Source organism: Scleropages formosus, chromosome 22 (genome assembly GCF_900964775.1).
Source record: "Scleropages formosus chromosome 22, fSclFor1.1, whole genome shotgun sequence".
NCBI lineage: Eukaryota > Metazoa > Chordata > Actinopteri > Osteoglossiformes > Osteoglossidae > Scleropages > Scleropages formosus.
In genome coordinates this window covers 6394119-6407245 of record NC_041827.1, presented here as the reverse complement: position 1 = coordinate 6407245, position 13127 = coordinate 6394119, and the positions used below count along the sequence as shown (strand labels likewise).

General features: G+C 43.3%; 1 protein-coding gene across 4 annotated transcripts in view; it reads left to right on the top strand.

Moving 5' to 3' along the window:
* flna (filamin A, alpha (actin binding protein 280)) overlaps positions 1-13127 on the top strand; it is a 32417-nt gene that overhangs the window by 16575 nt on the left and 2715 nt on the right. The window contains exons 11-43 of one of the 4 annotated variants that reach the window (XM_018725592.2): positions 81-207; positions 323-459; positions 582-778; positions 885-998; positions 1089-1232; positions 1302-1425; positions 1921-2081; positions 2159-2249; positions 2433-2602; positions 2698-2815; positions 2916-3178; positions 3306-3624; positions 3701-3874; positions 3974-4136; positions 4243-4403; positions 4524-4691; positions 4773-4896; positions 5035-5191; positions 5437-5626; positions 6157-6180; positions 7213-7460; positions 8584-8670; positions 9349-9448; positions 9627-9767; positions 10021-10149; positions 10238-10411; positions 10610-10771; positions 11046-11249; positions 11336-11488; positions 11640-11762; positions 12019-12285; positions 12386-12523; positions 12614-12729. In XM_018725592.2, coding sequence (XP_018581108.1) covers positions 81-207; positions 323-459; positions 582-778; positions 885-998; positions 1089-1232; positions 1302-1425; positions 1921-2081; positions 2159-2249; positions 2433-2602; positions 2698-2815; positions 2916-3178; positions 3306-3624; positions 3701-3874; positions 3974-4136; positions 4243-4403; positions 4524-4691; positions 4773-4896; positions 5035-5191; positions 5437-5626; positions 6157-6180; positions 7213-7460; positions 8584-8670; positions 9349-9448; positions 9627-9767; positions 10021-10149; positions 10238-10411; positions 10610-10771; positions 11046-11249; positions 11336-11488; positions 11640-11762; positions 12019-12285; positions 12386-12523; positions 12614-12729 — 5168 coding nt within the window. The remainder of the gene's footprint in view (positions 1-80; positions 208-322; positions 460-581; positions 779-884; positions 999-1088; positions 1233-1301; positions 1426-1920; positions 2082-2158; positions 2250-2432; positions 2603-2697; positions 2816-2915; positions 3179-3305; positions 3625-3700; positions 3875-3973; positions 4137-4242; positions 4404-4523; positions 4692-4772; positions 4897-5034; positions 5192-5436; positions 5627-6156; positions 6181-7212; positions 7461-8583; positions 8671-9348; positions 9449-9626; positions 9768-10020; positions 10150-10237; positions 10412-10609; positions 10772-11045; positions 11250-11335; positions 11489-11639; positions 11763-12018; positions 12286-12385; positions 12524-12613; positions 12730-13127) is intronic. The other 3 variants (XM_018725594.2, XM_018725593.2, XM_018725595.2) reach the window with 3 other exon arrangements.

Below are 13127 nucleotides of genomic sequence, written 5' to 3'. Positions count from 1 at the left end.
AAAGTTCCATACAAATCAAGCAGGATGGGATTGATCATGTACTTTAAAAAAAAAAAAGTGACTACCTTTTTGGTCTTCAGAAGGCCTTGAGGAGCCTTGCAAGCAGAAAGACTTGGGTGATGGAGTATACAGCTATGAGTATTACCCCACCACACCAGGACATTATGTCATCACAATCACATGGGGTGGACAACAGATATCACGCAGGTAACTTTTTGGGTCAAGGAGCAAAGGGTGGAAATTGGTCCATTCAGTTGGAAAACAGTTTTCAGCAGACATTAATTCTACATATGAATAACTTTGGAATCTTTCTTTTTCTCAGCCCATTTGAGGTAAAAGTAGGGACAGAGGCTGGACCCCAGAAAGTGCGGGCATGGGGCCCGGGGCTGGAGAGTGGTGTAGTAGGCAAATCTGCTGACTTTGTGGTAGAGGCCATTGGGGATGATGTTGGCACACTAGGTAACTTTTTTTTTTTCTCTTCTCTCTGCACCCCCCCAACAAAAGCTGGGGGAAAAACATTCTTCAGACCTGACTGCTTGCCTTGTGATGCACACTGGCTCTTTACCCCAATTTCCTTGCAGGTTTCTCTGTGGAAGGACCTTCTCAGGCAAAGATTGAGTGTGATGACAAAGGTGATGGTTCATGTGATGTGCGATATTGGCCAATGGAAGCTGGAGAGTATGCAGTACATGTCCTTTGTAACAATGAGGATATCCAGCATAGCCCCTTCATGGCTGAGATCCTGCAAGCTCCTGGAAAAGACTTCTTCCCAGACAAGGTAAACTGAAGAAAATCTTTAGAATTAACATATGGCTGTCATCCTTAATTGTTCATGGTGTCACTAAGTGTTCAAACACACAAGAACCATCTTGTTTGTCATTCAGGTAAAAGCCTATGGCCCTGGTCTCCAGAGTAGTGGGCTGGCTGTGGGACAAACTGCAGAGTTCACTGTGGATGCTAAACTTGGGGGTAAAGCACCACTAAAGTTACAGGCCCAAGTACGTAAGGATGGAATATAAAACTTTTCAATCTGGGGCTCCTTGACAAAAGCTGCATTAAATTGTGCTTTTGAATGTGTTCAATCTTAGGATGGTGAAGGCAACCAAGTGCCTGTGCAAGTGAAGGACAATGGCAATGGGACATACAGCTGCAACTATACACCTCGCAGACCTGTCAAACACACAGTCATGGCATCCTGGGGAGGAGTCAACATTCCAGAGAGCCCCTTTAGGGTTGGTTTAACTTCCCGATGTGTTCAACTTCAAATGTTGGGATATCTTCTGAATGTGTTGTCTTTGTAGATGAGTGTTGGTGCAGGATGTCACCCTAACAAAGTGAAAGTGTCTGGTCCTGGAGTGGCAAAGACAGGTCTGAAGGCTTTTGAACCAACTTGTTTCACAGTGGATTGTGCAGAAGCTGGCCAAGGTATGCCTCGGGTATTAAATACAATCGTTGCCTAATGTCTCGGGTGTAATGTTTGCCTAAAATCACCCTATCAGGCAAATTGTCTTTGTGAGGGGGCTGAGACTGACTTTCATGATGGTGTTAGGGGGTTTGTATTACAAGAAGCAGTTTAAGGATGGTATTGAGTCCATTTTAGCAGTTAGATTTATTGTAACAGTGTGATTTAGAAGTATGCATGCATATACAGAAGTTGTGCAAGAAGCATAGGATCCATGTGGTATGAGTCTTGCTGAATAAAATACTAATTGTGGCAGTGAAATGACTATTCATTGTATTGAATAAAATGGTGTATATAATTGATTTCCCTTTACATAGGGAAACATGTATAAATGGCAAAACTACACTGGTTTCACAGCTCAACTGTATAAACATTTGCTGGAAAATACTAGTGTTGAAACAAATTCTGCTAAAATGCTAGTAATGAAGAAATTAAGTGCAGGTTTTTTTTAAATGCAGGAGACATCAGTATTGGGATTAAGTGTGCCCCTGGAGTGGTGGGACCTGCTGAGGCAGACATTGACTTTGACATCATACGGAATGATAATGACACCTTCACTGTCAAATATACACCCCCTGGTGCTGGAAGCTACACTATCATGGTTTTGTTTGCTGATCAGGTAAGGGAGATGGCACCAATGTTTAACAACATCTTGGTACTTATCAGATGTGGGTAATGGATGGTCTTGGTTTCCAGGCCATTCCAATGACTCCCATTAGGATCAAGGTAGATCCTTCCCATGATGCTAGCAAAGTCAAAGCAGAGGGGCCAGGGCTTACCAGGACTGGTAAGGATTTTTTTTCCTCCGCTAAATGGCACACCAACTGTATTTACATACATGCCTGTGTTGCAAATTCCTCTGTGCTGCCCATTCCTCCCACTTTAATCTTTATTGCAAAAAATAAGTAGGTAAATCTTTCATGGTGGTAAATGTGCCTACCCCTTCTAAAGTGTCATTTCTCCTTGTCAGGTGTTGAGCTGAACAAGCCCACACACTTCACAGTGAGCACAAAAGGAGCAGGCAAAGCCAAACTGGATGCCCAGTTCTCTGGGCCTACCAAAGGAGAAGCTGTCCGTGACTTTGAAATAGCTGATAATCATGATGGCACCTACACTGTCAAGTATACACCTGTGCAACAGGTTGGTGATCTAAATTACCATGTAAAATGTTCTGCAAGCATTAGCACATTTTAAATGGGTTGAGTGCTTGATCAAAGTTGCATATGTCTTGCTAGGGTAACATGGCTGTTAATGTGACCTATGGAAGTGATTCCATACCCAAAAGCCCCTTTACAGTGGCAGTGGCTCAGTCTTTGGACCTCAATAAGGTCAAGGTGTCTGGAGTCAGTGACAGTAAGTAGATGAATCTCTCCTTGTCTGGAGTTCTGTTTTTTCATACCTATGAAAATAAGTTGCTTTATATTTGGTATTTACCAACTTCTGTTTTCTTCAGAACTAATTGTGGGTAAAGACCAAGACATCACTGTAAAAACCAAAGGAGCTGGAGGGCAGGGCAAAGTTGCTGCTGTAGTGACTGGTCCCACTGGCAAGGCTGTGCCCAGTAAGGTGGAGCCAGGCTTGAGCCCTGAGAGCAGCCAAGTCCGATTCATCCCCAGGGAGAAAGGGCGCTATGAACTTGCCCTCACTTATGATGGCGCACCCATCCCTGGGAGTCCTTTCCCACTGGAAGCTGTTGCTGCAACTGATCCCTCAAAGGTAAAGATCAGTTGAGTCACATTAGGAAAGGTTTATAAGGACATTAAAATTTTAAGGAGCTACTTTGGAGAGATCCCATTATAATGAATGCCTAAATTGTAAATGTTATCCTCTACATTCCCTGCAGGTTCTTTGTTCAGGACCTGGGCTTGAACGTGCCAAAGTTGGAGAGCCAGGGAAATTTGTGGTTGACTGTACCAATGCTGGCCCTGCTGAGCTTACAATTGAGATAATCTCTGACAATGGTACAGAGGCAGAAGTACACATCCAGGACAATGGTGATGGCACCTACACAATCACCTATATCCCCCTGTACCCTGGGGTCTACACACTCACTATCCGCTATGGTGGCCAGGATGTACCAAACTTCCCAGCAAGAATCAAGGTAGAACCCGCTGTGGATACCAGTGGAGTTAAAGTCTTTGGACCAGGAGTGGAAGGCAAAGGTAATGAAATAAACAATAGTTTTAGTAGCAATACTACTGTGTAGAGACAAGTTGGTAATTCAAATTTTATCTTAAGGAGTGTTCCGTGAAGCCACCACCGATTTCAAAGTGGATGCTCGTGCTCTGACCAAATCTGGTGGGAATCACATCAAAACCTGCATCAACAACCCTTCAGGCAACCGTACAGATGCCCTTATTCGGGACCTTGGTGATGGTACCTACCAAGTGGAATATACACCCTATGAAGAAGGTAGTCAAGGTTTTATGTGCTTACCTTAAAAAGAGAAATTTAGGGAGGGAAGGGTCATCTTGGCTGCATGTGTTCATAGAACTCCTTATGTCTACATAGGCTTGCACAGTGTGGAGGTGGCATATGATGGTGCCCCAGTGCCTAACAGCCCATTCAGAGTGCCAGTGGCAGAAGGCTGTGACCCAGCCAGGGTCAGAGTACATGGCCCAGGCCTTCAGTCTGGAACCACCAACAAGCCTAACAAGTTCACAGTGGAGACTCGGTGAATCCTGGGTGTGGTTAAGATGGGATGATATGGAACATGTGTGAACACTGGTCTTGAACCCAAGGCATACTGTGTATTAAAGCTCTGCTTATTTCTATTGTAGTGGAGCAGGTACAGGAGGCCTGGGACTGGCAATGGAGGGCCCCTCTGAAGCAAAAATGTCCTGCACTGATAACAAAGATGGCAGCTGCTCTGTGGAGTATATCCCCTATGAACCAGGCACCTACAATCTCAACGTCACTTATGGAGGACAGCCTGTCACTGGTGCGACTTACTTTCATACTGCATTACTTCCATCTATAGGAGTTGAAGATGGCTTTACCAACATCCACTGAAATGGTAGCTGGTGAACTTTAACTAGATGTACTGTGGTTCTGCTTGCAGGAAGTCCCTTTTCAGTACCAGTACATGACACAGTGGATGCCACAAAGGTGAAGTGCTTGGGCCAAGGACTGGGAACCAATGTCAGGGCCAACATCCCCCAGGCCTTTACTGTTGATGCCAACAAAGCCGGTGTTGCCCCTCTGAAAGTCCGAGTCCAGGGACCCAAAGGTAAGGAGAATGACTGTTCAAGTTTGTACCATAACTGTTGCCCAGGTGAAGCATCTTGCAAATAAGCCCTTTTGCTTCCAGGAGTTGTTGAGCCAGTAGAAGTGGTGGACAATGGAGACCAGACTCACACAATCAGTTATGTCCCTACTAAAGAAGGCCCTTACTCAATCAGTATCCTGTATGCAGATGAGGAAATTCCACGCAGGTCAGTCAAGATGATGCTCCCAAACAAGCCAAAATTAACTTGTGTAATGACACCAAATGTAATACTTTGGTCTGAATATGTAGCTAGATCATTTTCTTCAGCCTTGCAGTATAAACTAAGTCATGACTCCCCCCTCAGTCCTTTCAAGGTGAAAGTACTGCCTACCCATGATGCTAGTAAGGTGCGAGCCAGTGGACCAGGCCTCAACACAACAGGGGTGCCAGCCAGCTTGCCTGTGGAGTTCACCATTGATGCCAAGGATGCTGGTGAGGGACTGCTTGCAGTCCAGATAACGGTAAGATAAATCCAGGACTACCTCAACATGTTTAATATGACAATTCAAGCTTACACTAGTATTTCTGTAAACCAGTTAAACTTCATGAAGTTAACACTGAAACAGATCAGATTTGAATAGTCCTTTTGTAAACATCTTTTTGGACTTGCTATCCTCAAGCTGCTGCCTTGAATTTCTTCAAATTCATGAAATTATGAAGTGAGAATTTATCAGTTAAATTCATATTTCTGAAATGGTTATTTAAGGATCCTGAGGGAAAACCAAAGAAGGCCAACATCCATGACAACCAGGATGGGACATATCTGGTGTCTTACGTCCCAGATATGACAGGCCGTTACACAATCTTCATCAAATACGGTGGCGATGAGATCCCCTACTCTCCATACCGCATCAGGGCTCTGCCGACTGGAGATGCTAGCAAGTGCACAGTCACAGGTAACTATTTTTACCTCAGGTGTGTAACTAACCTAAGAGGGTTTGAGACTTGGCAATTATACTAGTGAATTGGTATACAAAGGCCCAAAGAATGGGGAAAGTAATGAGTCTCCTGAATCAGATGTTAGTATGGTGCTGTTCAAATTGAGAACTTTGTTCTTGCATAATTTCATCTAACCAGATGACACATGTAAACACTGCAGTTAAATGTTGTGGCATACTTACCAAAAGTGAACACAACATGAGTTCAGATAGAATTTGTCTTGTTCTTTGTCCAGAGGCTTGACTGTCAAAGTACTCTGACTTCAGAACTGCTATAGTTATTGCAAAGTGGCCCTAGTCATTACCCATATACTGAAGACCCTCTATGCTTTTAAACCCCACACGGACATGTCACCTCTGCAGTGCTGCTCACATTGGTCACATTTTGTTTCCATTCCAGCATTTTCTTTTGGAGCACAATTGTCTTATTGCTTTATTTTTATTTCAATCTCACTTTTGCCCCTTTTTTGCTTCTCACCTCTTCTCAGTCTCAATTGGAGGTCATGGGTTGGGTAAGCGCTTTGTGAAATTTTATTTTTGCATGGAAATAGCTGGCACCAGCCTGTTTAGACTTTTTGCTAACAAGGTTTGTAGTACACTATTGGGAGAGGAAACTGGCCTTTTTTTAAACACTGCACAGCATACCCCTGTATGCAACCCTACTGCTCATCATTGAGCATTTAACATTTTACAAGACTGCTGGACTTGATTCTAAAGTGACTGCAGTCATTTAAAATGTGAACTTTTTCAGGCCATTAATTCAGTAATTGAAGGTCCTGCTCAGTCATTTTTGATAGTACTTCCTGTAGAACAGAGACTTGCAGGAATTTTGCTTGCTTTGTTAAAGCAGAACAGACATCCTTTGTGGTGGTGTCTAGTTTTCTAGTGTCTGTCTGTTGGTAGAACAAATTAGTGTACCATCTAAATTGGCAGGTATGTCATACTGTTGGTCTCAATGAAGCAGTATGAATGACACAATGCACCTCAAAGCCTTTAGACTTAAGAAGGCATAGGACCATTGAGCAGGACCTTTAAGTGACATTACTCCAGTCATAGGATTCTTTTTTAAAATTTATTTTTGGCTTCATTTCACTCATTTACTGTCCCTTCCTAACTGGCTGTACAACATGTACTCAGGTCTCCTGCAAAGGTGACTAATGACTAACTATGTAGCCTTTTGGCAAACTTGGCTGGTATGTGCCCTTTTGGTAGTTCTAGCTTTTATTGCAAAAGACCTTGAGTTATTGATTTGTTGCTGTAATTATATTAACATTAACTACATAAGTGTTGGAAAACTGGAGTACGCAAAAATGTGGTGTTCCAGTTTCCATTTGTTGCGCTGCAGATTGTCCAACCTCTGTATCTGAGCTCCGAAAATTGACAACTAGCTGCTTGTAAACTTAATGGATGTAGTTGTGAGCATTTTTGCATCTCCAGTTTAGATGCATGTTTGGTTACAGGGCACTGGATGAAGGCAGTGGTTAATTGAAGTACTTTTGGTTTCACTTGTCTAAATGAATGATCTTTGGTATGGTATACCTCAGGTGCTGGAATTGGCCCAACCATCCAGATCGGTGAGCAGACGGTGATTACAGTAGATGCCAAGGCAGCTGGAAAAGGCAAGGTGACATGCACAGTGTGCACGCCGGATGGTGCTGAAGTGGATGTGGATGTCGTGGAGAATGAAGACGGTACTTTCGACATCTTCTACACTGCTCCTCAGCCTGGGAAGTATGTCATCTGTGTGCGCTTTGGAGGAGAGCACATTCCCAACAGCCCCTTCCAGGTTACTGTAAGTAAACATGATGGCTGCTTCTTTGCAGTTCTTTGAAGGGAATGGAAATGTGGAGCCATGCACTTCTACAGCTGTAGAACTTGGACCAGGTTTCACAGGTTTATCAGTGGCATGCATAACAAACTGTCAACTGATGCTGGCCATGGCTGGCTTTTGCTGAGCTTTGCAGCTGTTTCTATTGTTTACTGAAGCTGATCTCACAGCTATTGTAAGATCTCTGAAATGAAGGCTTGGTACCCTTTTAGAGGATGTTTAACAGGTTTCTAGCCCATCAGATTTCTCTTATACAATGCTGCTTGAAAGTCTGAACCTCTTGAATGTTTGACTGCAAAATTACATTCTGAGATACTTCTGAATAAATGTAATCAGAACCACTCAGTGGCCATAATAGGTGTATAATTACCCACTCCATACATTAGAAGAAATCATGCATATAGCAGCAAAGTAATGCAGGTGCAAAAATAAGAAGCTGAATTAAAGTAGGTGAGTTTCAGGTATGTAAATTTCATTTATACAATGATCCCCTAAAGGGATCAAATGTTCAAGGTAGTACTGTACATATACAGCAAAGCTTTACATTTTTTACTTGCATGCAATATAACTTCCAGCCTACAGGCAAAGTTCAAGTGGCTGCTAAACTAGCTATGATGCACTATATCACAGTGAGAATGTTCTACAATTGCAAATGTTTGACTTAATTACTTTTTTCTTTACATCCTGCTGCTATACAATAACCTGAAAATACATCCACACTGGTATAGCTACAATTTCAAATGTTTGAAATGGTAAAGTACTGCATTAGTTAATGGCTCAGTTTTGTAAATTTTGGCTGTCTGGGGATGAGCAGTATCACTAGTGTGACAAATTATACTGACTTTTTTTGTAAAGCTTGCCCAACTTGACTGGTCTGTGGGTGACATACTAGATTGGCAAAATCTGTGACTAGTGAAATGGATTCCTTCCAGTGTACCAGATTCCAGTGCCTAGGCTACATTAACTCATCATTCTTCCTGCAGCTTACAGTTGAAGGAATAAAGCACAACTTCATCTTTGAACTGGGACATAATGACCTTTCACTCAGGCATTCCCATTTCCGCCCCCCTCTTGTTTTGTTGCCCAGGCCCTGGATGGAGCCCCAACTGAACAGCTTCTGCAGCAGACCCAGGTTCCTCAGTATGCCTACGCGGCCAGTATGGGTCAACCCTGGGTACTTGAGAACATAATTTTCATCAGTACCAGTTTTTTGTTGTCCTCTTGCAGACATTGTCTTGTTTGGCCTACATCTTGGAGCATCAGTTCAACCAGACTTATTTTGCTTAGTGTTTGACTGCAGAGCTCTGTCCTGCAGCCCAAAACTTAACATATTTGGGGGGGGAACCTGCTGCCAGTGATGGGCTATACATGACAATATGGCTGCTAATTTCAGGCCCGTGGTCTTCACCTTTGGCTGGTGTGTTGTCATTCATCTTGTCAGGTGTCTGGGTCACTAATTGTTGGTCTGTCCACCAGTCATCCTGTCTCCTGTCTGCTCTGCTGTCATCAGGGCCATGGTGACCAACTGGTGGCCAGCACTCAAATCCCACCTCTTGCTTGTCACTCATTTCAGTGTTGGTGAAATCATCCATCTGTCTTCAAATTGGTTTATCTAATACCACTTCTTTCCAGCCATCCTGTCTATAATCCTTTTTCAATGTATGGGTTGTTTTGTGTAGCTTTCACTTCAGCTGGCAGTACTCATGAATTACTGATGTCACCATACAGCACTGATTTTAACTCAATTGTAGGTCCAGGTAAAATGACTAACCTTGTCTCTTCACAGGTATGAATTTTGCTGCTGAGCTGTTTGTTTTCTGCTAGATGGTGACCTCTAAACCCTGTATTTCAGGCAACCGACAGACCAATGGGCATAAACGGATTGGATGTGGCTGGACTACGACCTTTTGACCTGGTCATTCCATTTACTATCCAGAAAGGAGAGATCACAGGTATAGCTTGCAAAGGGATGCTTTTAAATGCTGATTTGGAACTTAACTAATTGACTGGAGTTTCAGTCTGCATTCTAGAGCCATTGATTACAAAATGGATAATGGTGCCTTAGTTATGGTGGTCTACTGACTAATTAGATTAATGGAACTTAATTCTGACCCAAAACCCCTTCACCAGGTGATGTACGTATGCCATCTGGAAAAGTGGCTAAACCAGACATCACTGACAACAAAGATGGCACAGTGACTGTGAAATATGCCCCCACTGAGGCTGGCCTTCATGAGATGGACATCAAGTATGATGGCATCCACATTCCAGGTAAACTAGCATGGTAATGCCTCTTCCAGAAAAATCTTGGGCTTATAATTGGTCAGGTGGGTTGAGAGCATAAAATACTAGTGTTTAATCTGTAGTTCCACATGGCTGCCATACATCTAGAGGTTGCAGCAGTTAATCTAGCAGTACTATTAATGAAACTTAAAGTGTAGGTAAGAATAGTAGGAACTTTTTTTGTTAAATCACTAAGTGGTAAAGCTATTGAAGTCAGTGTTCTTCCTCTTACTCTATTCAGGAAGCCCCCTACAGTTTTATGTTGACTATGTGAACAGTGGCCATGTAACTGCTTATGGACCTGGACTCATCCATGGTATGGTCAACAAGCCAGCCATCTTTACAGTTGACACTAAGGATGCAGGAGAAGGTACAGCAAATCTTGTGTGTGTGATCTGACTTGTAACACTTAGGTTTTAATATCTTCTGTACTTAACGCTATACACTGTATCCACAAGGTGGCCTATCATTAGCCATTGAAGGACCCTCAAAGGCTGACATCAGTTGTACCGACAATCAAGATGGAACCTGCACAGTGTCATACCTTCCTGTGCTTCCGGGAGACTACAGTATCCTGGTGAAATACAATGACAAGCACATCCCAGGAAGCCCTTATGTGGCAAAGATCACTGGTCAGTACTGAATATGTGGAGGTAGCTTTCTGAGATGGTGATTCACAATGAAACAGTGGAATTCCAGGTCTTCAGATGTACTTTTACAGTGGAATATCTAAAAGATCCTCATGACACTAACTCATAATGAACATTAGGATGTCTATTTGTGCAAATTCCCTGTTACGGTTTCATTAACACTTTACTTTTGTACCCCAGGAGATGATTCAATGCGAATGTCTCATCTGAAAGTGGGGTCTGCAGCTGACATTCCACTGGACATTGGAGAGCTTGACCTGAGTCAGCTGACTGCTTCCCTCACCACCCCCTCAGGCCGGGAAGAACCCTGTCTGCTGAAGATGCTGCGCAATGGACATGTTGGTGAGCAGCAAGTCCATAAACTGGGGCACTACTTATTTTACTGTTTACAGATCTGTACAGTTATAATTGTACTCAACGGGCTAACAAATTGGTTGATAAAGCCTCATCACCATTTTGAATACTGTTTGGCTTACTGGAAGCTTACAAAACAGGTTTGACTTTTGTAAACATGACAGATCAAGGTATTATAAGGTTGCTTGATACTTGATCACTAAAATTTTAGTTCAAACATACATGTTCATGTTTTGACTTGTATAACTGTCCTACCTTTTAGGGATCTCCTTTGTCCCCAAGGAGATAGGGGAACACCTTGTGAACATCAAGAAGAATGGACAACACATCCCAAACAGCCCCATTGCTGTTATGATTAGCCAGTCTGAGATTGGTGATGCTAGCCGGGTTCGGGTGTCTGGACCAGGTCTCTCAGAAGCCCAGACATTTGAGCCTGCAGAGTTTATTATTGATACCAGAGAAGCAGGTTGGTGCTGAGAAGCTGTAGGGTGAAGCAGTAGCATAATCATTGCTTTTACAGAGATTCTAGGTGCTAATTAATCTTCTCTTTAGGTTATGGAGGTCTCAGCCTCTCCATTGAAGGTCCAAGCAAGGTTGACATTAACACAGAAGATCAGGAGGATGGTACCTGCAAGGTTACATACTTTCCTACTGAACCAGGAAACTATATTATCAACATCAAGTTTGCAGACCAGCATGTGCCAGGTATACAGTCACAGGCTAAATCTCAGTAAACCTTTTTTAAAGCAACAGCTATCATTTAAATTGGCTGAGGAATAGATTGTTTCTGTAATTTAGAAAATCTGGGTGAAAGGAATGTAAAAATCAAATGTAAAATGGATTTTCTGCACTTTAGGAAGTGCATTCACTGTCAAGGTGACTGGGGAGGGTAGGATGAAGGAGAGCATCACCAGGCGCAGGAAGGCTGCCTCTGTTGCCAATGTTGGCAGCCAGTGTGATCTCAACCTAAAGCTCCCAGGTAAGTCAAGCTACACACATTTGCTCCTGGCAACAATTGAGTTCAGAGCTGACCACCTAAATGGCACTGCTTACAAAACCTTCTCTAATGCAAAGGCCTTTTTTTCCAAAAACAGTGTAAATGACTTTCACTTAAATGTGTTGAAAGGGAAAAATGGTCAAAGTTCTGTGAATTTGTACATTCTATTATCAAATTCACTGTCAGCTGCTCTTTGCTCCCAAATGAAAGCATACCTTGCCATCTTCCCCACCAACAGAAAGTGGAATTGCAGACATGACAGCACAGGTAACAAGCCCTTCTGGCAAAGTGCACAAAGCGGAAATCATGGAGGGAGAGAACAACACCTACTGCATCCGCTTCGTGCCCACAGAGATGGGTGTGCATACAGTTAGTGTCAAATACAAGGGCCAACATGTACCAGGGAGCCCCTTCCAGTTCACTGTGGGACCACTTGGAGAGGGTGGTGCACACAAAGTCAGAGCTGGAGGACCTGGGCTGGAGAGGGCTGAAGCTGGAGTTCCAGGTATTGAAGGGGGGGGGAATAAGATGTATATGGAGTACTGCTTAAAATAGATATTCAAAGCATTTACAGTACATCTATATCCCCCCCAAACCTCATACAGCGGAGTTCAGCATCTGGACCCGTGAGGCAGGAGCTGGGGGCCTTTCTATTGCAGTGGAGGGACCCAGTAAGGCTGAAATTGCCTTTGAGGACCGTAAAGATGGATCCAGTGGGGTGTCTTACATTGTCCAAGAACCAGGTAAGCCTATTTTGTAAAACTTAACAGATAATGTATTAAAGGTGATCTCATTTCCAACTTAAAGCTGAGATCTTTTCTCTTCCCCAACAGGCGATTATGAGGTGTCAATCAAATTCAATGACGAACACATTCCGGATAGCCCTTTCGTGGTCCCCGTGGCCTCCCCATCTGATGATGCTCGTCGCCTAACTGTTGCCAGTCTTCAGGTGAGGCATCGAGAAAGACAGGCACATGTCCGTTCCAGAGGAACCCATTACCACCCACAACTCAGCAGCTGCAGTAGGCTCTGTGGTCCATAAACATGTTTTAAAGGCATAGTGTCACTGGGAAACCAATATGGACAACTAGGATTTCCATTAAGTCTAATCAGATCAAGTGCAAGTGTTTCAGTGTCAACTGAGCATCTGAATGACTGGGGGGGGGGGACATGACACAAATCTAATGTCTATAGAATCTGAAATCTATACTTGCTGATTAATTGAAACTCAAAGGTACTACATCAGTTCCTATTAAATGTCACATCAAGTTTTTCTTTCTGGTTATAACTTCAGTGGATGAGGATGGAGTGGGCTGCTGCTGCTGTTTTGCTGGGTGGTTCAGGAAG